Source organism: Carassius carassius, chromosome 49, assembly GCF_963082965.1.
Source record: "Carassius carassius chromosome 49, fCarCar2.1, whole genome shotgun sequence".
Lineage (NCBI taxonomy): Eukaryota > Metazoa > Chordata > Actinopteri > Cypriniformes > Cyprinidae > Carassius > Carassius carassius.
In genome coordinates this window covers 19,217,948-19,239,883 of record NC_081803.1, presented here as the reverse complement: position 1 = coordinate 19,239,883, position 21,936 = coordinate 19,217,948, and the positions used below count along the sequence as shown (strand labels likewise).

The window sequence follows — 21,936 nt, the reverse complement described above, 5'->3', positions numbered from 1 at the left end:
TGTGTTTTATATTAAGTAGTCACTTATAAAAACCACTGGGGAAAAAAATACTTCAAATAAAATAAACTAAATCAAATAAAAAAAAGGCAAAGAGATTAAATAAAATAAGTTTTAGTAAAATAACTAAAACTAACCTTGAAACTGAATGAAAACTATAAAGATATAATAGGACATCAGTGAAAATAAAATAATGTAGCAGACAGGAAGTAGTTGTTTAGCATACGACTCACAGTTAAGCAACTGGAAACTAGTTTACAGTGATTGCTAGGGATACATGATATATATCGGTATCATATCGGTTACTGGCTGATATTTTTTAATATATCATTGTATTAGTTGATTTGTACATGCTCTTCTCTCCTGATTTTAAGTTCACTTACTTTTGTCATCATGTAGCACTTACTCAATGTCAATCTTTAAAAACACGTTTTAATAACACCAAAAAGTCTTAGCTTTAACAAATCCCCAAAATATTTAATATTAGCGCAAATTTAATTATTAAAGTAGTAGTTGTAGTAGTATACTTTATTGTCCTCAAAGGGAAATTGTTGTGAAAATTGTTGTGGACTACAGAGTAATCATAAATATTATCATCAATATTTATCATAATATTTGAAATATTTAAAACTATTATATTATAATAAATAATATAGATTTCTTATGAATATTTTTGTACTCAAAAACACTATATTTATGTATTTAATAAATTAAATTAATTAAATTATTAGAAACATTGTTGACTGACATTGGTTTGTTCCCCTTTTGTAAGTTGCTTTGGATAAAAGCATTAAATCCATAAATATAAATAATATTAATATTTTTCATATCATACATTATCTTGTGGCATAAAATCACTTGTATCATTTAAAATGAAAAAAGTATCAAATTGTATGTGACATTTGTTATAGGCCATTACATAAAAATTATTGTCGGCAATAATAGCTTCCATTAATCGATATTGTCCAATACATGAAATGATAACTGGCTTATCATCCAGGATATTAACATCACTGCATCCCTACCGCATGCCAATTTGAAAGGTTTGGAATGTCTAAATGAAGAAAAAAAAAAGAAGTTTATAATTGTAAAGAGGAAGAATAAAAAACGCCTTAAAACACTCAAAAACTTACCATCTTTGGTTACAACAGCTCTGCAGACACAGACCAACCAGAGGATGTGCTTCACGTCCAATAACATCTCAGTTCTACGAATAAATAAATAAATAAAAGCTTTTCATTTTGTAAAAGCCATTCAGTAGTGAGTTTAATTCGTTTTACATTTGCAGCTACAGTTTACTCCTAAACGTGGGTCGGCTGTCAAACTGCTTGTGTTTAATGTCCATCCATGTCTTTGTTCCAGGTCCAACTGGGTCTTTAGACACCCACTGTCTGGTTTTTCCTTTCTCCCTTTATTATTTCAATATATGGCTTTGTCATCAGATAAAGAACGTGTTTATGAAAGCCTCATTAATAATAAGCGGTTAAAAAGGATGTATATATTCCATCTTAATATTCTGGACAGCCATACTTTAATCATTCCTCGGAAACAAAAAGATCTTTTTTTGGACAGCTGTGGGGACAGTCACACACGCCCTATAGTACACGCTATCAAACACTAGAGAGAGCGATATATAAAGCACCTTCACGCATCGCTTTCCAACAGTTAACATCACCGTGAAAATGTGAAGACAGATCAATCACACCAGACCAAACGAAATCCCAAATTATTCCAAAGCTCACATTCTCAGTTATCAGCATTTAAGCAGAGCTGGTATTACAATGATAATGATGAGATAACGATAAGTGGATCTGGGAAGCACTGGGAAGATGCAGACAAAGCTTCAGGGTGACAGACAATCAAATGAGAGAAAAAAAAGAGATGCACTGAAGTAAATCTGCTCTAATATCAAAAGATGCTGAGCAGAACATGATCAAATGAATATGCAATGGATATTAACCACAGCAAATGATTAATGCCGATTAATGTGAAATAGCAGTCAATATTCATCCCTTATCAATTAGGATATTATTGTTTTAATAGAATACAATAGAATAGAACAAAATAGAACAGAACAGAATATAATAGAACTTACCTTTTCCTGTAGACAATCTTGGCTATTCCTGATTCTCCAAATGCAATCCTTCACAAAAAGTGCAAATATATCTAATGCTCCAAAACCCAACTAGCAGACTTAGGTGCTCTTTCTTCCCCTGGTGCCCACGAAAAGACTGGAGACATGAGCCGGCAGCAAGTTCAAATTCCATGTTCACTCATGATTTCGTCAGTTTTCAGAGGAGGGGCAGAAAGTGCCCACCCAAAATGAATCTGATCCATCCTGCTGAAGAAGAACAGGGATGTGCTGCGCTCTTCGTGTTTGAAACTAGTTTGAACATGTAGGTTGGGTTATAAGTAATTAAAAATCAATGAATTTGTTGTTTCTCTTACTAACTTTACGAAGAATGCATTGCGCACAACCGTGGAAAATTTAAGCGCAAAAACCAGTTCAGTGTCCAACCGCATGTACCTGTAAAAGCTAAAATAAGTGACAGTTTTCGATTCAACTTAGCAAATGAAATCAGCATTCATTTTACAGAAACATTCGCAGTCTTTAACATCAAGCAGCTCTCTGTAACCTATTACGCGGAGTGGTGCGTCAAAGCGCATCCATATCTCACTGCGCGGTCTGACAGAGCACTGATAATTAGACAATGAGGGTGCTGACGGAGTAACTGGGTTATTAGGGGTGTGAAAGTGGCCAAATTACTCTTGTGAACTGATGTGAACTTCCTAACTCCACTTATTATTGTTTGCAAGAGCTTTTTCACACGGGAGAGAGACGGTACCGTTACCTCCTCTAGCAATAACCTGCACCATTCATCTGATTTAGCCATTACAGTGTTTGAGATACAAATCAAATTCTAAATGTAAGGTTAAAATCCTTATACTATCGTGCAAAATGTTGGGGTCGGTAAGATTTGTTTTTAAAGTTCAACATTCATCAAAGCTGCATTAATTTATTCAACAAATACTGTAAAAACTGAAATATTGGTTACAGTACGTTTATCGTTTTATTAATCACATTCGAGTATTTTTTGTTTGTTTACTTTAAAATTCCTGTGACAAATCAATCTTCAAGTACAAAATATCCATGTAGTTTCTCAATAATATAAGTTCATTGAAAGTGCACATATAATTATTTTAATTTTTTTACATTTTCTAAAGAATGTGAGTGGTGCTCATCTGTCTTCATGACAGGGTTCATGTCACTGGTTACCTGGGTGTTGCTAAGCAGTCATTAATGTCTTCTGAAGAGTTTAAGCACATTGCTATAAAGTTGCTAGGTATTTTCCATGGTTGCTAGAAGTTCAGCTTAGACTGGCTTGCTGGTTAGACAGTTAGAAAAAACCAAGAACTCACTCAAACCAGCAGGCCAGCCTTATGAGACTGGGAGACGAGCTAAGACCAAAAACTCAGCTGAGGCTGTTTTCCCCCATAACAAGTAAAGTAAAGGATAAAAGTTGAAAAAGTAGGTTTGGGTTTAAAATCCATTTTGAAAGATCACTACTTTGAGAACGAGAAAAACATCTTTATTCACATTTTTTAGATTTATTCACAACTTACAGAGTTAAAAATGGACAAATTCATAATTTGGGTAAGTTAAGTAGTAAGTTAAGTAGTGTTCTTTTTTTAACTTTTGTTGTTTATTATAGAGCCAATTCATATTTATTATAAAATACTTAAAATATATATATATATATATATATATAAAATTGTATTACTCCTACAGTTTAAAAACAGTACAAAAGTCATGCTTATCACAAACAGTGCTCATTAGGCCCTAAAGAGGGTCATATATCATCGAACAGGTCGTCAGAATCAAGGTTTGCAGCAGCGCTTGCTGGTTTCGGTTGGACGTCTGACGTTTTGCTCATCTCGGCTTTGGCATCTTCTGTCGGCTTCTCTCTAAAATTACAAAGTGCAGGAACAACCGTCAGCAGAAGGTGAAGGTTAAATACATAGCTGGAGCGAACATAATTCATGACACTGGAGTAAAGCCTGACTGCTGCCTGATTACAGTGACCCAGACAAACCCCATCCCACCATGGGCTCCTTAAAACAGGGTCAAGACTAAACACTTTACAGTTCACCCTGTTTCTATCAGGACTGCGTTGTAAAAAAAAAAAAAACAGCTCCTTTATAATCAGGCACATGCCTTGTGTTTTAGCACCACACATTTACTGCATGCTAATAAAAGGTCAATTTTAAGATGAATCTGACACTGATGTACATCCTGCTGGAAATATTAATCATGTGACATAAATGCTTCAAAGTCAGAACTAAGCTAGGTTGATGGTACGAAAACAAAATTAGCATGTCAGAATTGCTTCCTCAGCATTAAAGCAAGAAAAGAAAGGTTAAACTGTAGTATTTGCCACAGGATCCTGTCTATAAGGGCAGCAGAGAGCTTCTCAAAGTGCTAGAAGAAATCAGGTCAAAAGGAAAGTAAATGAAATTTATGGTCCCGTAAGCCTGTTAATTTAACGATGTGCCAGGGATCATGTAGCTCTTTTAAGCAAAGCTTGTCCGGTGCTATACCACAAAACACATGGACAGCATGGCTGGAATTAAACATACAAATACATCAGAGAAAGTAGGTTGGATTAAATCTCACTCTCAGAAATAAAGGTCCAGAAGTTCCTACACGTTTGTACCTAAAGGGTCCATTTTGGTACCTTAAAGGTGCATATTAGTACTTAAAGTGTACATATTAGAACCTAATAGGAACAAGATACCACCCCAGTGACAGCTTTTGTACCTTTATTTCTGAGAGTGCATATGACAAAAAAAAGGTAAACGGACTAGAAACTCTTCCAAAAAAAATTAAAAAAAATTAAAAAAGAGGTTCTTAAGCAAAGATGGTAAACAAGGTTCTTGAGCTAAATGGTGCTTTAAAAATCTTTTATTACATTCCAAGTTCATCGGATCAATACGGCACAATCTGTAAAACATCACAATCAGTAAAACGAATAATTCTGCTGGTTAAACAGGCTCTAGTTTAAGAGGAAAGGCTTGAATTGGTTTGTGTTGATAAATGATTTCATGAAACAGAAACCGCTCACATGGAAAAGTTTGACTAATGCAGGTCTGGAGGGAGACTAGCAACAGATCTGAGTGTTACACCCAAAATACAACACCTTCATTTCCAAACCACTTTAGAGATGCTAGAAAATGGCAAGATAAAGGAGTTATATACTGTATTTTATTACATTATTGGTAATACTGTTCCTATATAATCCTTTAATCCTGCTACACAAAAATAAATTAACATAATAATATACAAACAATAAATTAATAAATGAAAAATAACATATAATAAAATTATCAAAAACAATAAAAATAAATAAAATAGCACATAAAGTGATGTTATGATCTACTTTTAAAAATATAAATATAGTATTCAATTAAATATGTAATAAAATATAATTATAATGTATAATATAAAATCTATCATCGGCAATATGTATATGATACTAATATAATGCACAAAAAATTTATTAGAAACAGGTTTGCATCCAGCAGTGTCTCCTCACTATGCGGCTACAGGTGAATAAGACATGATTTTGGCAGATCATGCTGAGAAGCCCTTTAAGATCCTCCCGAAAAAGAGCTGCTCCATAAAATACTACCATAATAACAATCAGGAAAAATAAAAATGAAATATTCAACTGCAATCATGAGCCTCATTTGCTCAGCGGGAAATGTTTACATTTTAAGGGGGAAAAAAATGTACGTTGAAAAAGACGAATACTATCGAGTATAAAACTGATGATAGTGTCGTATTTCACATATCAAAAATATTCACAAGACTGTAATGTTACTGCCACATACAGATGAGTCAAAAAGTCTGCAGCCACAGAAAATATACGATTTTCTTCATACAGATGTGAAAAAAATTACACGAATATGATGAAACAATGAAGATCTAATGAAGAAATGTTTCAGATTGTGCTCTATTTCAAGGTTACTGATCTTAAATGCAACAAAGAAGCATTTTGGCTGGAGGAGACTTTTGGACCCCAATGTACAGTACAGGCAACAAGGCCTTATATTGTGAAACAGATTGTGTTTCCAGGTTCATGATCCCAGAATCTCATCTGAGGGCTCATCCTGCCACAAGTGCAGCTCAGGATACAAATACCTGCTTCTGAGACGTGCAGCTAAAAAGCTGTCTGGCAATAATAAGGAAGCAAATGTTAGGTGAGGTACACTGGGATTGAGGCAACAGTGCAGAGCGGAAGTCTTTATAAAACACTTCAAAACCAGCGGCCACATTCTGTTGCTTCTAAAAAATCCATGTATTAGCATAATCATGGGTGTCTAGGAAAAGCATGCTTTACTAAGAATGATTCGCAGGGGGTTTGATGTTCGAATTTTGGTCATTCGATTCATGTGAATTATTAAGATCTTGAGTTAGCTAAAGGAATATTTCACCCAAAAAACAAAAATCAGCTGAAAATTGACTCGCCCTCAGGTCATCCAAGAAGTAGATGAGTCTGTTTCTTCATCAGAACAGATTTGGAGAAATGTAGCATTACATCACTTGCTCACCAATGGATCCTCTGCAGTGAATGGGTGCCGTCAGAATGAGAGTCCAAGCAGCTGATAAAAACATCACAATAATCCACACCACTCCAGTCCATCAATGAATGTCTTGTGAAGCGAAAAGCTGTTTGTAATAAACAAATGCATCATTACGTTTTTTTTAACTTCAATCCATTACCATCCATGAATAAAACTTCCTCCATCTCCTGCTGTACTTTTGCGTCAAACACATTAAAACATATTAGTTTAGAACTGTTTTTGTTTGTAAACGTTGCTTGGTTTGTGCATTATTTATTGTGTTGTTTTTATCAGCTATTTAGACTCTCATTCTGACGGCACCCATTCATTTCAAAGGATCAACTGGATATCGAATGCTAAATTTCTCTAAATCTGTTCTGACAAAAAAACAAACTCGTCTTGCATTGAGTATGAGATTGATTTAATGTTCATTTTCGGGGTGAACTAGCAGCTTTTGGGGGTAAAAAACAGCTCCTGTTTGCAAACAAATCATGATTCTTTCTCAGAAATACAACACACCAAGTAGGAAAAGTTTGTATTTGTTCTTTTCTTGCACTTACAGAGACCAAAGAGCTTTTATATGGTGTGTTGGTATCAAACAAACCCTGACACATAAAACACGTAAACATCATAATGGAATCAGCTGAATCACTCATTCTCATTTGACTCTCCAAAACCACATTTTATTGAACTAAGTAACTCAAGCATTAGAAATGCATCTTTGGTGCTTTCAGTAAGCCTTTAAAAAGCAAACCCCAAACGTTTATCTGTGAAACAGTGCTTAGTCAGCACAATCGGAGTGTAAACAGTGTATCTGCATGTAAATACTCGGTTTCAATCAAGGGGTTTCTCTGTGCGGCCACATCTGGAAGTTATTTTGACCAGCTAAACTCTCCTGTAAGGACAACTTTGACAATTAAGAAAGAATGACTTTCCTACTGCCCACTTGGAGGAAATCCATAGGTATGAGCAGGGATAATGGATGAGTACTTGTAGACGCTGTCATCTTGTAAGTCGCTATATTTGCTGTCATGATTCACTGGGAATGGTGGGAATTGTCGGCAGGTTGGGCAAAAAGGTCTTATGTTTCTTTCAAATAATTACGGACATGACGAGAAGTTCTGGAACTTGTTAAGAAAATACAAAAGAGCCCAAAAAAAAGACGTGACGATACATTTTCTTGTAAAGCCAAATGTCAGACTACAGACCTTTGAGACATGAGATGCTGATGTAGGTAAACGACATTCACATATCGTGAAGTAAACCAATGGATGATTTTATCAGAATGATGCAAAAAGGCTGTTACACACTAAACTTAACTTGCATCAAGTTGCCATATTTCGATCACTTTAAACATCACATCTTGCATAAAAAAAATAAAAAATAAAATAAAAATAATGAAAAGTCTTAGGATGTCTGAAACACCACCACTGGTTATTGTTAAAGATGGTTAAAGTAATTATTTCTGAACAGAAGCAACACAAGGGTGAATCTCACAAAAACTGACAGAGCAATAAAAAAAAACAAGAAATTATATTTTCTTCAAATGTTTCTAAAAATGACAATATACAGTATATATAATTGATGTTAATTTTATTAATAATAAAATAATAATGGCCATGAGAATTCGGAGGGAAATGTACTTAAGGAAACAATGTCATAATGCAAAATTTAAAAAAGTATATTAATATGCCAACTAATTTCAATAAATCAATTTTCCCCTTTTTTCCGCCCATTGTGGGTTAAAACTTGAGTCTGACATTTCTTTGGGAGACCCACGAAGAAACCGTCAGTAAACACACATACTGAGGACTGGATTAATGCAGTGTAACTGGCCTGATTGTTGTTTGTTGTCATGCTCTGCCTGATCCATCTCTAGGCAGGTGCTGGGAGACTGTAGAACAGAACAGTTTGCCAGGGGCCAAATCTGCTCGCTCGCTCTCTCTCCCTTCCTTCATCTCCCTCTTTCTCTCTTTCCTCTTATTCTTCTTCTTCTAAAAAAATAACTGTAACTTCTGATGCATCTCTGAATCCTCTTAACAGAGTTTCAACTTCCTTCTCCTTGACCTGGGAATGAGACATTTTACATTCAGTTTACTTTGCAGTCTCAGTGAATTACAAATGTCTTTTTTGTTTGTTTGTCTGTGCAATCTTTAATCACAACATTCTCACTTTCTTTCTCAGAAATGACCTTTCACTGCATCACAAATCCTTTTCACTTTCCAATCGCTCATTCAGGCATCTGCCTCTGTGCTGGAAATCCAATCAATTTACAAGAGATAAAACCAAGTCCCACACCACACAGACTTACATAAAATGCAATACAAAAAGATTTCAACATTCATCTGAAAAACAAAAAGACCTCACTTCAAACAAACCAGAGACTAGATTCCGCTCCCTGATCTGAACATGGACGTGTGCCACATGCGGTCCTGTAGCTGAATAAACCAATGATGTCTGCAGGGTGATTCTTTTCAGCCTTTAGAGGAGAAATGCTTTTAAAAATGGGCTTTATTAGAGCAGATGTCATGGCACAGAGTCTCACCATCTGTAGACAGCAGTGATTGTGCGGTTCGTTTGTGAGAAAAAAAAAAACTTGACACTGATTTTTCCTGCTGGGAAGCTGCTACTGGCACATTTCTTGATAGCCATACAGGGCCTTTAAACAGACAATAAAAGGCCATTTGCTTTTTGATTACTCTAGAGATGTTGGCAGAGCGATAGAGGCATTGGCATGGAAGGTGCTAGAGGTCTGAATAATGACTGTTTTCATAATGTTCACTCATTAGTTAACTTACTTTGATATTTACTTTAAGTTTGGGGTCAGTAAAATTAATCTTTTTTGCAAAGAAATTGATACTTTTATTCAGTACAATTCATTGCATTGTTCAGAAGTGAGAGTAAAGACATTTATAATGTTATAAGTATATATAATACATTTCAACTAAATGCTGTTCTTTTCAACATTCTATTCATCCAAAAATCCTGAAACAAATGACAAATCAATGTTTCCATAAAAATATGAAGCGTGGCACTGAAGACTGGAGTAATTATGCTGAAAAGTCTGAAATAAATTATAGAAATAAATTACATTTTAAATATATTTAAATAGAAAACAGTTAATTTAATTGTCAAAATATTTCACAATATTACTGATTTTATTGTGATTTTGATTAAATATACGCAGTCTTGGTGAGCTTGAGAGACATCATCATTAACTATGATTTTAGTTTTTTTTTAATACAATGAAAGTAGACAGTCGAGCTCCAAAAAGGATATAAGCACTATAAAGCAAACTGTATACTCTCATACAGTAGTCTTGTGTTGTATTTCAAGTCTTTCAAAGCAATACAAAAATGTATTGAAAAAAAATACATACAAGTTAGTTCAGTATATATTCAATTATTATTTTCCATTTACTTATTTGACATTTTTGAAGATGGACAATCTTAGTCCCTGTCATTTTCATTGTATGGAAACCAACATTAAAGGGATACTCCACCCCAAAATGAAAATTTTGTCATTAATCACTTACCCCCATGTTGTTCCAAACCCGTAAAAGCTTTGTTCGTCTTCAGAACACAATTTAAGATATTTTGGATGAAAACCGGGAGGCTTGTGACTGTCCCCTAGACTGCCAAATAAAATATAAATATAACCTTAACGTTATGAAGCGACGACAATTCAAAGAAATTGCAAAGAAAACAGCGCATCTGTGCAGTACGGCTGACTCCGAAGAGCGTAAGCTGCCTACGTGCAGCTTATATTGTTATGTGGAGAGACAGAGAGGGGACAAATTGTTGAATAAAGTCATTATTTTTGTTTTATTCGCATACAAAAAGTATTCTTGTCGCTTTAAAATGTTACTGTTGAACCTCTGAAGGCAGATGGACTATTCTGATGATACTTTTCATACTTTCCTGGACCTTGACAGTGTATTTTATTTTGCAGTCTATGGGACAGTCACAAGCCTCCCGGTTTTCATCCAAAATATTTTAAACTACATGGGGCTAAGTGATTAATTACAAAATTTTCATTTTGGGGTGTAGTATGAAGACTCATCACACCGCCACTAATTTGTGTCACGTTTTATAAGAGCATTCCAGCTCTCTCTGAGGCACAAAATTGTAAGTAATTAGCAGAGGCATTCAAAGCCACGCGGCTGTTTAAAAACCTAATTCCAGGAACAGAATGAGAATCCTCCAGCTGGATTTCTCCGCTCGTGTGATACGAGGTGACGTGTGATATTATTCACAAAAGAAGTTACAGCCAGGTCTCTATGCCATGGAAGTCTATTAAAGTTTGGAAAGTCTTACTGCGGTGACAGAGCCTGCAGAAAGAGAGAGAGAGTCCAATACAAACTCTCAGTCTTCCGCAACACCGCAAGACGCGAGCAGACGCACAAACCATCTGGTGTATAGGCACCATTCTGTCACAGACCACCGCTGACACTGGGAGGCTAGAAACACTTTAAACAGAATCAGTTTAAACAGTTTATTCTGCCTGCAGAGTCACATAAACACTCTTGTATTTACCAAGTTTTAAAAGACCCTCATTAAAAGTTAATCTCTCCATATCCCAGCATAACGTCAATACAATGTGAAGCCAAAGTGTCATTCTTATATGTCTGCCAACTTCAAAAACTTTCACATATGTCTGCCAACCCAAAAACACAGGCTCTGTTCCAAATGCTAGTGAGCTGCCTTTCTACCAACTGTCCACTTTGGCAGCTCCCTTCTAAGGCAACATCCCAACTGAACTGATTTGAAAGGTGTAACGAGTCAGTTAACAAATCTATAATGTCACACGTAAAATACATAATGCATTTATCTAGTGCTCATAGTTAATCATATTAGTCTAGACATTACAAATAAAAGCAATCCAATAAATTACTGACTCTAAAAGTATAAGTACAAAAAAATCCATGACATACACAAATACTGGGGAAAATTGTTCATTTTTAATCAGATATTTTATCAATATTTAACAATTACATTTCCAATTGTATTGATACTTATTTATCACTGTGTGAATGAATTTTCAGAAAATGTGTCTATTTAAAATTGATGCAGGATACAATTTCTGATCAGTTAAGTTGCATGATTTTCCCAGTCTTTTGGTAATGTTTTTTTAATCCATTTGAGATTTTTCCATCACAAGCAGTTTTAGCTGAAGAAATACTTGAAAACTCAGCATATCGTAAAATGATATTTACTATAGAAAAACAACAGAAATTTCAATAACCTTTAAGATTTTATTAATGGGACTAACACGACTGGGGGGGAAAATAAAAATAACAAAAGAAAAATAAATAAATTAAAAGAAAAAGATAGAATGACAGAACGATAAATTGAATGACGACAGACAGACAGATAGACAGATAGATAGAGATTCAAGAACTGTGGGAAACCCTGAAAGAATAACCTAAGAATAATAACACTTAAATAAATAATAACTCAAAAATAATAACTAATGCCAAATAATCTCCAAAACAGTGTGACTATTTTAAAAAGCAACATGTTTTCTCAGGATCAGCGTCCCTCGAGTGCCATCAAGTCTGAAGAATTAGCTCAAAGCAAATCTAAACCATTCATGGGATTTTTCTTGTACAGTTACGGAGACCTCTGAGGTACTGGCGAAGGAGGAGATTAAAAAAAATTTAAATGGAGGAAATTATACATATTTTCCATTAATAAATAAAAAAAGAGCCGGAGAGATAAGAACCCAGGGGGGCCTCAACTGGAAAAATACAGCTACAAGGTGCTGGCAACTAACCAATGGTTTCCGTACAATGGAAGAGGTTCTGGGAAAGCCTCTTCTGTCTGCTTGACTGGCCACAGGCGCTGAGAAAAAGCAGCATCCAAGGTTGCATAAAATGGACACCAGAGAATAAGACACCCGGAATTATAACTGACATTTTTATGGCCGCAGTTGCAGGGGTTTATGGGTATCATATGCAACTTTAGATAACAGGCCTCCAGGAGTTTGGGTGTGCTATGAGTCGATGGACCACAGTAAAAAGTGTTATTAGACGGAGGATGTGTGTAAATCTGAGGATGTGAGTGATGATACCTGGATCTCTGTCGCTGGTCCAGCGCTGCTCGTTTGGCTTGCGTCTCCAGCTGTTGGAGATGACGGTGGCGGCGTTTTCGGCAGGGTGCCACATCTGTGATGTCATTTAAGCTGTCATCCATCGGACTGCTTTCTGGCATCTCTGTTAGACAAAACATGGAAAGGTTAAAGTGTTAAAGTTCACCCAATCTTCATATTTCCACTTATTAGCTGAGGTTTCTGTCTTTTAAAGAAGATCTTCTTCACATTTAATCAGTATTTTATATTCCCATATTCATGAAATTTACTTAATCAGAAATGGTATAATTAATTGAAAAGTAAATATTTTAATTAATTTAGCAGAGCATCATTTTAATCTATGAAAATAATATTTTAAAATTATAATGTGCAGAAATAACAATGTGCATCAAACAGAGCAAACATTAGATACATGTACTTCTTTTTTTGTGGAAAAGATAAAAAATTTACATTTTCATCATCTCAGGCAGATCAATCCTGAAGATACTATGACTGAATATTATTTATATATTATATATTAATATACAATATATATATATAATATTAAATGTATACAAATATTAATATAATTAATCATCAATAATAATAATAATAAATAATTATTATTATTATTTAACTACATTCTATATTTCTATTCCTTTTCTTAGTTTATTATTATAATCTTAAATTGCAATTTTTTTTTATCTTAGCTATAATTGACTAAAAATCAACAATAATCATTAACTAAATTATTTTGCCAATCATTTAGATGAGATTAACACATTTCATTTAAACCAGAAATATTCAGCCAAACTGATTAGTTACTGCCATTTCTAAATATGAGCTACATAGACGAAATGTGTTGCTAATTTAATGATTTCAGACAAAATGAGTTATCTGTGAATGTTATTATTTGTGAATGTTTGCATTTATAACTCTGAAAGGGATTAATGGAGGCTCTTACAGCCAGTGTTCAGGCAGCCGGACAAGATGTGACTCTGTTAACACAATCAACATCATAAATGCATTAAAAGCATGTTGAGCATCAACATTAAACGATGTACATGCAGGTTGACTGCAATAAAACCCAGCAGGAGCACATCTGTCTCATGAGATATGTCATTGTAGCACAGTGGGAAAACAATGCAAAGCATTCAATAGTACTTGTTCTTTAAAGTACTACTGCATAGCAAGACTCGTTACCATGATTGTTTCTGGCAATTGTTTATGTCTACATGAGTTTACACTGGACAGATGAAACTGGGTGGGTTTGACAAGTTAAGTTGAGTTGACAAGTTAGTCAAGTTAATTGGTGTAACAAACATCCTAACCACATTAAAGGCTCTTTCAATTATGCTTCATGTACTTTATGGTAAACTTTACAGTTAAGAAAAAAAGACTGAAGCTACAACTCCTACTCTTTAAAGACAAAATACATGATAAAATATGAAATACAAAAAAAAAAAACAATGTGTTGCTGTGGTTCAGTGGTAGAGCACTGTGTTAGCAGCACAAAAGGTTGTGGGTTTAATTCCCAGGGAACACACATACTGGAAAAAAAAAAAAATTGTGTAGCCTGAATGCACTGTAAGACGCTTTAGGTAAAAGCGTCTGCTAGATGCATAAATATAAATGTACAAAAAAAAATCTGAAACATAAACCATTGAATCAAGCTTTAAAGGAAAAAAAATTGACAATAATTGAACCGCAAATGGCTCTGTCTGAGGAACTAAGCCAAAGTGATGCACACCTAGCAACCATACATTACAATTCATACTGTTTATAGGGTTACATGGCCATGGAAGTTTTTTTTCCCCTAGCTGTAGTGCTTTTTACTTTCACTCCTCAGGGTTTACACAAGGGGAAAAACAGAGAAATTGAGCAACCCGCAGACTAAATCATGTGTGACTCCACCTCATTTCCCTTTCTGGGCCTCAAAACTGTGACTCAACCGCCTGACAGAGCCCCCTAATATGGCTTTCGATGTCGAAATCGACCAAAAGCAGACGGTGTTGCCAATGAACATCTTTTCTAGGAGAAGACATCATAAACAATGACGGACGGCGCAGGGAAAAGCTGAGGGAATGAACTACCTGCCGTCTCAGTTCTGGCTCAAAGCTTTAATGTGTTGGACAACATTAGTGTAGTCATGCTTTGGACAAGATAGCAAATACCAAGAGTGACATCATCGATCTCATTTACGCAATGCAATTACAAGTCTTTGTTGTTCTGTGCAGTTTATCTGGGATCTTTTTCTAGAAATACTAAGTAGTGTTATGTAATGCAGCATAGCTACTTTTAACGAAAGACAGTTAATTAACCGTGCAGCAATGCATATTATGGATAATTCAGTGAATTAATCACTTTACAAATTAAAAATGCATCATCTTATTTGAGTATTTTCTATATCTGAGGATGGGGAAATTAATGGGGGTTTAGAGCAAAATTGCCATCAAAATGGACAAAAATGCCCCTCAAACTTAAGATAAAGGGGCAAAAAATGCCCCTGTACAATTAAACCAAATAAATGTAAGTATCTGGTTAAAGTATCTGACATAAAAGACAATAGAGATAATTAATGAGGTAAATATAAAAACTGCCCTTACACAAAGGTAAAAAAAAAAAAAAAACTAAGCCCCTTGAAATCTGTTCTTGCAGCAAATACTGCCCCTTAAAAGAAAAATGTAATTTCTCACGCTGATGCAAACCAAAGATAAGGTTATTTATAAATGACTAAAACTGATAACAGATGTTTCACATTGTATAACACAAGATAAAACACAAAAGACTTTTAAACATCATAAAAGCCAATATACAAATCGTAAATTGTACAATATTTGATATACACAACCCCAAAAGTTGGATTCCACATTAATGTACCAATCAGAGATGTAGACCTAGCTTCTCGACTCGTATTGTTAAATTATTCCATGTTTCTTTGTCAATTTCTATCATTGCATGGTACACACTGTCATTCTGTCTGGCCCTTGTCAAGATGTTGAGCTTTCATCTGCTTGCCAGAGTCACTGTAGATCAAATCCGCATTGTGCTGTCATTCATCAACTTGAACTTTCTGGGAAGAGAGTCCACTAAATTTGCTACACATTGTTTAACTATATTAAAATATGAGTTGCTTTTGATGTTCTAGGCACAAATTCAGTTGTATGCTCATCTAGTTTGACTTCAAACTTTGTTAACTTTGCGAATATGTAACTGTGTCCAACAAACACAATATTAAAGAGCCTTGAGAACAAATCAACAAATCCACACAAACTAAATCACAGACTTTGTTAAAAATAGGCTGAGAAAGTTTCAGTAGTAATTTGCATTCAACCAAAAAAAAAGGTATTTGCATCTTTAAATTGTGACTCACTGGAGTAGTTCACTGAAAAATGGCAACCTGAAATGACAACCTTACTTACAGTATATGGTTTATATTTTTTTAGCTGATGCATTAGGGAAAAAGGTTTGGAATACAAGTTTGGAAGAACATAATGACAGAATTTGAATTACTGGGTAAAGTTAGAAGAACTACCTTGTGTAAGAGGCCTTGGGTCTGGCTGTCTGGGTTCAGCCTCCTGTTCATCTTCTGTACTGCCTCCATAATCACTCTCTTCAGGACTCTTTCCTGCTGCAGTCTCCATCGCCTTGTGGTCTTCACTATCTGCCTTTTTCCTTCAAAGAGAATACAGCAGGTACAACATGCTAATAAGGCATATGAGAAAACATATCACAGACTCTCAACATTTCTGTAATGACTGATTCACATGTTCCAAACAAAGCGAGAAAAGACAGAAAATTTGTAGTGCTGTATTTTGCATCAAACGTTTTTTTACATTCAAAATGAAAATTTATGAACATTTGTGAAAAATGTTTTTCCATGATCTCACATCCTTTTTTTTTTTTTTTTTTTATATACACAACCATTTAAATGTTTGGGATCAGCTAAGATAAAAAAAAAAATTATTCTGTATTTTTATTTTGCAAAGATTAATTAATTTGTTTGAAAGTTACAGTAAAGATGTGTTATGCTACAGAAAATCTCTATTTTAAATAAAAATGCTGTTATTTTGAACTTTGTCAAATAATCCTAAAAAAGTATTCGGTGTCTACAAAAATATTAAGCAGCATTTCACCACTGAAAAAAAAAATCAGAAATGTTTCTTGAGCAGCAAATCAACATATTAGAATGATTTCTGAAGGATCATGTGACTCTGGAGATTGGAGTAATGATGCTGAAAATACAGCTTTAACATCAAATAAATAAATTACATTTTAAAATAGAAAACGGTTACTTTGAATTGTAATAATGTTTCACAAAATGAATGTTTTTACTGAATTCATATAAATGCAGCCTTGGTGAGCAGGAGAGAAGTAGTGTACAAATAGATATGAATATTTGCTAAATTGTTTAAAATCAATTTTTATTTGTTTTATTAATTCAGCTGTCATAAATGGCACAAAAATAAGACACCTTCAAGTGTCTTCATCAAGGGAAGAACAGTGACTGAACCTTCTTGGCTTTGTACCTAAACATTTGAAGTTTTCCATCATGCCACAGTTCTGAACTAGTGTAGAGCTTGTCGCTATAGTTTTAATTTTTTTTCCATTACAAAAAATGTGCTTCACAAACATGACATCATCATGGGATTACCTAACAAAAGGGACATTTCATAACAGAAGAAGGGAAATGTTGAAATAAAAAATGCTTATGATCATGTGAGGTATCATGAGGAAACGTTTCACACATTTTACCTCAGTCGATTCTCTTCAACAGATTCCTCCAGCTCTTTGACTCTTTTCTGCAGGTCTCTGAGTTTGACTTTCTTCTCATTTAGGACCAGCACAAATCGGCTGTACAAGTCTCTCTCCAACTTCTCCTTCCCCTGGACGTACCTTTGCATCCTGTGGAGAGGGTGAAGACCAATGAGACCCACCCAAACACTCATGCAACCCAGTCTCCCTGAGCATGTGACAAGAGTGGAAATGATTAGGTATGAGAGTGTTTGTAGTACTTAGAAGTTTTGTGTGTTTATAAGTGGATAAACAGTCATTACTTAACATGGAAAACATTAAGAGCGTGTAGAACTGAACACCTGTGGTAGCTGTTTGCAAAATACAGGGCTATAAAGTCCTGTCAGTGTTGAGTAGCATTACAAATTCTCCATAATTCTGGTTTTGGAAGATGTTAGAAAGTGAGTGAGGTGGTGATGTCACTGCTGCTGTTTCTCAGAGAGGAAAGATTGAAGCAAGTGGAGAACAAGAAAAGACAGTAAAGAGGAGTTTCTTGTAAGGTTGGCCTGGGAATCCCTCGTCATTCTCCACCCGAATGAATCATGTGCTCTCTCAGCCAAATATCAGCAAAAAATATTCATATCTACAGTTCCCCCTTTTAGAGTATCACAGCAAAGACAAACTGAAAAACATCTTGTGTACCAAGAGCTCCTTAGTAACCGTTTAAAAACACAGCCAAGACACTCTTTCGTTCTGAATCATCAGAGATGATGAGGAGGGGAGAGGGTAATCCAAGAGGAAGTTGTAATCATGAACAGGTGAAAGGCTTGCGTAATCGCATTTGTTTGAAATTACTTTTGGCATTACACAAAAAACCTTGTGCAAGTTCCCAGGAACAAAGAAAAAAATCAAACGCATATTCCTCACATTTGTAGACTTTTATTTTTATGCCGTAGTCCATTTATATGTATGTCAGGTTTCAAGCATCTAAAAAACAAAAACAATCATAATTTATCTTTAAACTGAGTTTTAAAAATAACTGAAAACGTTTTAGAACCTAAAAATCTAAAGAAATGAAACATCCTATTGGCCAATACAGAGAAAGGCAAAAAATAATAATAATAGATAATGAAATTATTAAAAAAAAGAAATACAAAAAAAGAAGTAAACCTTAAGTTAAGTTGAATTGAGAAAGCCTGACAAGAAAGGTTGTATTAGTTTTATAAGCTTGAAATCTGAATGTTTTAAAACCATGCAAACTTTATGCAATAGATTCCATATTTGTAGAAGCTGCTACTAAATATTTTAGCATTCATTTTGTTAATTAAGTTTAAATAGGTTGGCTTTCTAAATTATTTTTAATATCAATATTACTGTCTCTATGTAAACACATATATACTGTATATATACATATATATATATACTGTATATATACATATATATATATATATATTTATATATATATATATATATACATATATATATAATTACACATTATAGTTATATGCGATTAGTAATTAACAAAAATACCTTTGTTAATATATAGTAATATTACTGAATATTTATACTTACTTATAATTGAATATATATTTATATATATTATATTTATATTATAGAATATTAATACATGTTACATGTTAGATAGCTCTGTTCTACAAATATTTGTATTTATTCCAAACATCCTTTTCTACAGCTCTGTAAGAGCTATGTGAGTTGAGGAGTATTGATCAGGTTTGGACCTACTCTTTGGTGATATGTTCCTGTTCTCTCCTCAGCTTCTGGTTCTCCTCCAGTAGGTGCTGGTTTTTGGCCTGTAGACGTGTACTCTGCTCCAGGCCATGCCTAATAAGCTCCCTTATGACTTCAGTGGGCTCAGGCACTGCCTGCAGATCCACCACACCGAGCCTGAACTGAGAAATAAAGAGAGAATGAGATTAATAATAGAAAACCTCGTGCAACCTGGCACCTGGAGGAGACACCTGCCCATCAGCTATTAGCATCCTGGCTGGAGACAATGCTTTTTTTTATTTGTGAATTAGTGTATAGGGAATTCACACTTCAGGGTTTCATTGCCCAATACTGTCTAGCACCTGGACAAACACACCGACATTCAGTCTGTACTGATAAGACAAGCCCACCACTGTGATGAGGGCCAACAGGCGACAGCGAGTCTCTGATCCTCAAATAGATGAACTCTGAAAGGACACACAAGGGCCGGACGCTCGGCCTGTAGTGTGGGACAATCTGTGAATGATAAGGACGACTGCACTGAAGAGCACTGAAGATAACAGACCTCAAGAGACCTGAGAACACAATGAAGTTCCTGGCTGCCGTCAACCTACTGAGACTGCCTCTTAATCGAACACTTTTTCCTTTAAATGATTCTTGACGGCTGTTAGCAAAAGACAGTAAGTGGGAACAAGCAAGCAAATTCTTACGACCTTGTTGTGCACAACTGTAGTAATGAATGCAGTCATTTAGCACACTTCGCTAAATTGACTTTGTGCTTACAGGATTCTGTCAAGCTCCAAAAATGGGCTAAAAAGAAGCACAAAAGTGTCGTAAAGTAGTCCATTCAACTTGTGCACTATTTTCCAAGTCTCTTGAGGACAAACAAATGCTGTGTTTGAGGAGCAGACTAAATGTTACACTGCTATTGTTATTTCCATATATTTGCCTAAACTGTAGCTCAAATTTCCTTTAATATTTTGGTATATTTTTCACTTAAATCTATCAATATTCTCTTAGAATACAACATTGAAGTAGTTCAAATGAATAGTTTGGTGTTTTAAATCATTCAATCATGCTAATGAATCATTCAGACCAATGAGTGAAACTGTTTGACTGCAGGGAACTACACTGCGACCAAAATGGGTCGCATATGCGACCTTTTGAAGTGCCATTGCGACCCAAATTTTAATGGGGTCGCAAATGTATCACTGATTATTTTTGTACCTATTTATGTGTTATGCTATGATTTAATATGAGCATTTAATAAAACAGAAATGTGTATTTTAAGAATACGTTTTATAACGTGCTCCGAGCATTCAACACATCAAGTTGGCTTCAGCCTCGCGATGCGGGAAAGCTGAACTGAGTAGCTGGTTACTCTCGCGCTGTGGTGCGCACGAGAGAGAGCCGCATCTCACGGACAGCAACACTGAACCGAGCTCTCCTTCAGGACGTTCGCGTCCTACTGCACCTGAACGAACAAATACAAAATCGCAGTTTAAACAAACAGAAAAAAAGAGCGAAAAGCGAAAGAGCTCAATTCATCACCGCAGTGTTCTGGTGTTCAGGGCTCACGAAGAGACGCATCTCAAAGTCTTCTTGCTTTTGTACCAACAACAAATACATACAAAATATGTCAAAATACTCGTCTTAGAAAGTGTGTTCGAAAAAGTCTGTGGTTATGTCTTAAGTGAAAGTAAAGAGTTGGAAAAAAATCGGATGTGTATCATTATAATGGATGCACTGTCTCTTAAAGTGGCCGCGCCTAATTTACTAAATCTGCTGTCAGTGTCTTTAATGTATGAAAATGAAAGTAAATCACTCACTGCTCTTGACTGAATTACTTTGAAGTTTTAACAAGAATTTATCCAAAGTCAATCCAAAAATCAGATAGAATTGATTATATTGTTTTACTAGTGGGTGCAGGACACTAGTTCATTTATGTAAGTGAGTATGGCAAAATACAGCGAACTGTGAAATATTATACCCAAAAATTCTTCATACTTTAGACAACCAGTGAAATTGATTTAAAAAAAAAATTAATTAGGGACCTGACCATGTTTTGCTTAAGTGTTTCTTTCTTTAATTGCTAATGCAACCTTTTCACACAACAGACTGAACCAAATTAAGCATTGCTTGGTAATTGTTCAACAAAGTATTGATATTTGTGTAAATATTGTAATACTGACAGTTGTCTGAAGTTTTGGTTGATTCCATTACATATCTTTCTATCAAAGTTATCTGACATTATCGAGAGGAATTTGTTCTGACACAGTTTAACTCTGAGTTCTTGTCATATTTTATTACCAATTTCTTAACTATAACAAATAAACTGTGAAAATGTGAGAAATGTTGAAGGTGTCTGAATACATTTTGGTTTGACTGTGTATTTTATTTTACAGTGAAGACTATGCAGTGTTTAAATTAACAAAAACAAACTTAAAAAAATGTAAACATTGTGTAAATAGCACAAATAAATAAATAGAAAGATACAGTACAAATTAAACAATTTTAAGCAGGGCCCACTGTACAACCTGCACCAGGGCCCCTCTAACCCCAGCACTGTGTGTACTGTAAGAAATAGAACAACGCATGTGGTTTAAAAGATGGCAAGTAAAATAAAAAGCACATCTGTATGCAATACGGTTTCATTATTGTTCATTATTATCCAGTAATTACTATACTATAAATAATTTGTGCGACCAAATCATGTTTTGCACCAGTAACTGAAAAAGTTAGTAGCGCAAGTGCCACCAGTGGAAAAAGTTAGAGTAGTTTCCT

General features: G+C 34.8%; 2 protein-coding genes and 1 long non-coding RNA gene across 5 annotated transcripts in view; 1 reads left to right on the top strand and 2 right to left on the bottom strand.

Moving 5' to 3' along the window:
• The window catches only part of vcanb (versican b), a 29,772-nt gene extending 27,396 nt beyond the window's left edge, over positions 1-2,376 (bottom strand). For 2 of the 3 annotated variants that reach the window (XM_059545308.1, XM_059545309.1), the window contains exons 1-2: positions 2,093-2,376; positions 1,131-1,204 (exon numbers count right to left, since the gene is read on the bottom strand). In XM_059545308.1, the coding sequence (XP_059401291.1) occupies positions 1,131-1,197 (67 nt within the window). In that variant the 5' untranslated portion in view covers positions 1,198-1,204; positions 2,093-2,376. The remainder of the gene's footprint in view (positions 1-1,130; positions 1,205-2,092) is intronic. The other variant, XM_059545307.1, reaches the window with a different exon arrangement.
• Positions 2,377-3,571: 1,195 nt separating this feature from the next.
• Positions 3,572-21,936, bottom strand: part of LOC132132396 (DNA repair protein XRCC4-like) — a 39,413-nt gene continuing 21,048 nt past the window's right edge. Inside the window, exons 3-7 of the mRNA XM_059544760.1 lie at positions 19,168-19,334; positions 17,446-17,595; positions 16,226-16,365; positions 12,694-12,835; positions 3,572-3,963 (exon numbers count right to left, since the gene is read on the bottom strand). Coding sequence (XP_059400743.1) covers positions 3,849-3,963; positions 12,694-12,835; positions 16,226-16,365; positions 17,446-17,595; positions 19,168-19,334 — 714 coding nt within the window. The 3' untranslated portion in view covers positions 3,572-3,848. The remainder of the gene's footprint in view (positions 3,964-12,693; positions 12,836-16,225; positions 16,366-17,445; positions 17,596-19,167; positions 19,335-21,936) is intronic.
• Positions 20,963-21,483, top strand: LOC132132784 (uncharacterized). The gene is made up of 3 exons (XR_009429082.1): positions 20,963-21,075; positions 21,173-21,310; positions 21,411-21,483. It is a non-coding gene; the product is annotated as an uncharacterized LOC132132784 (long non-coding RNA).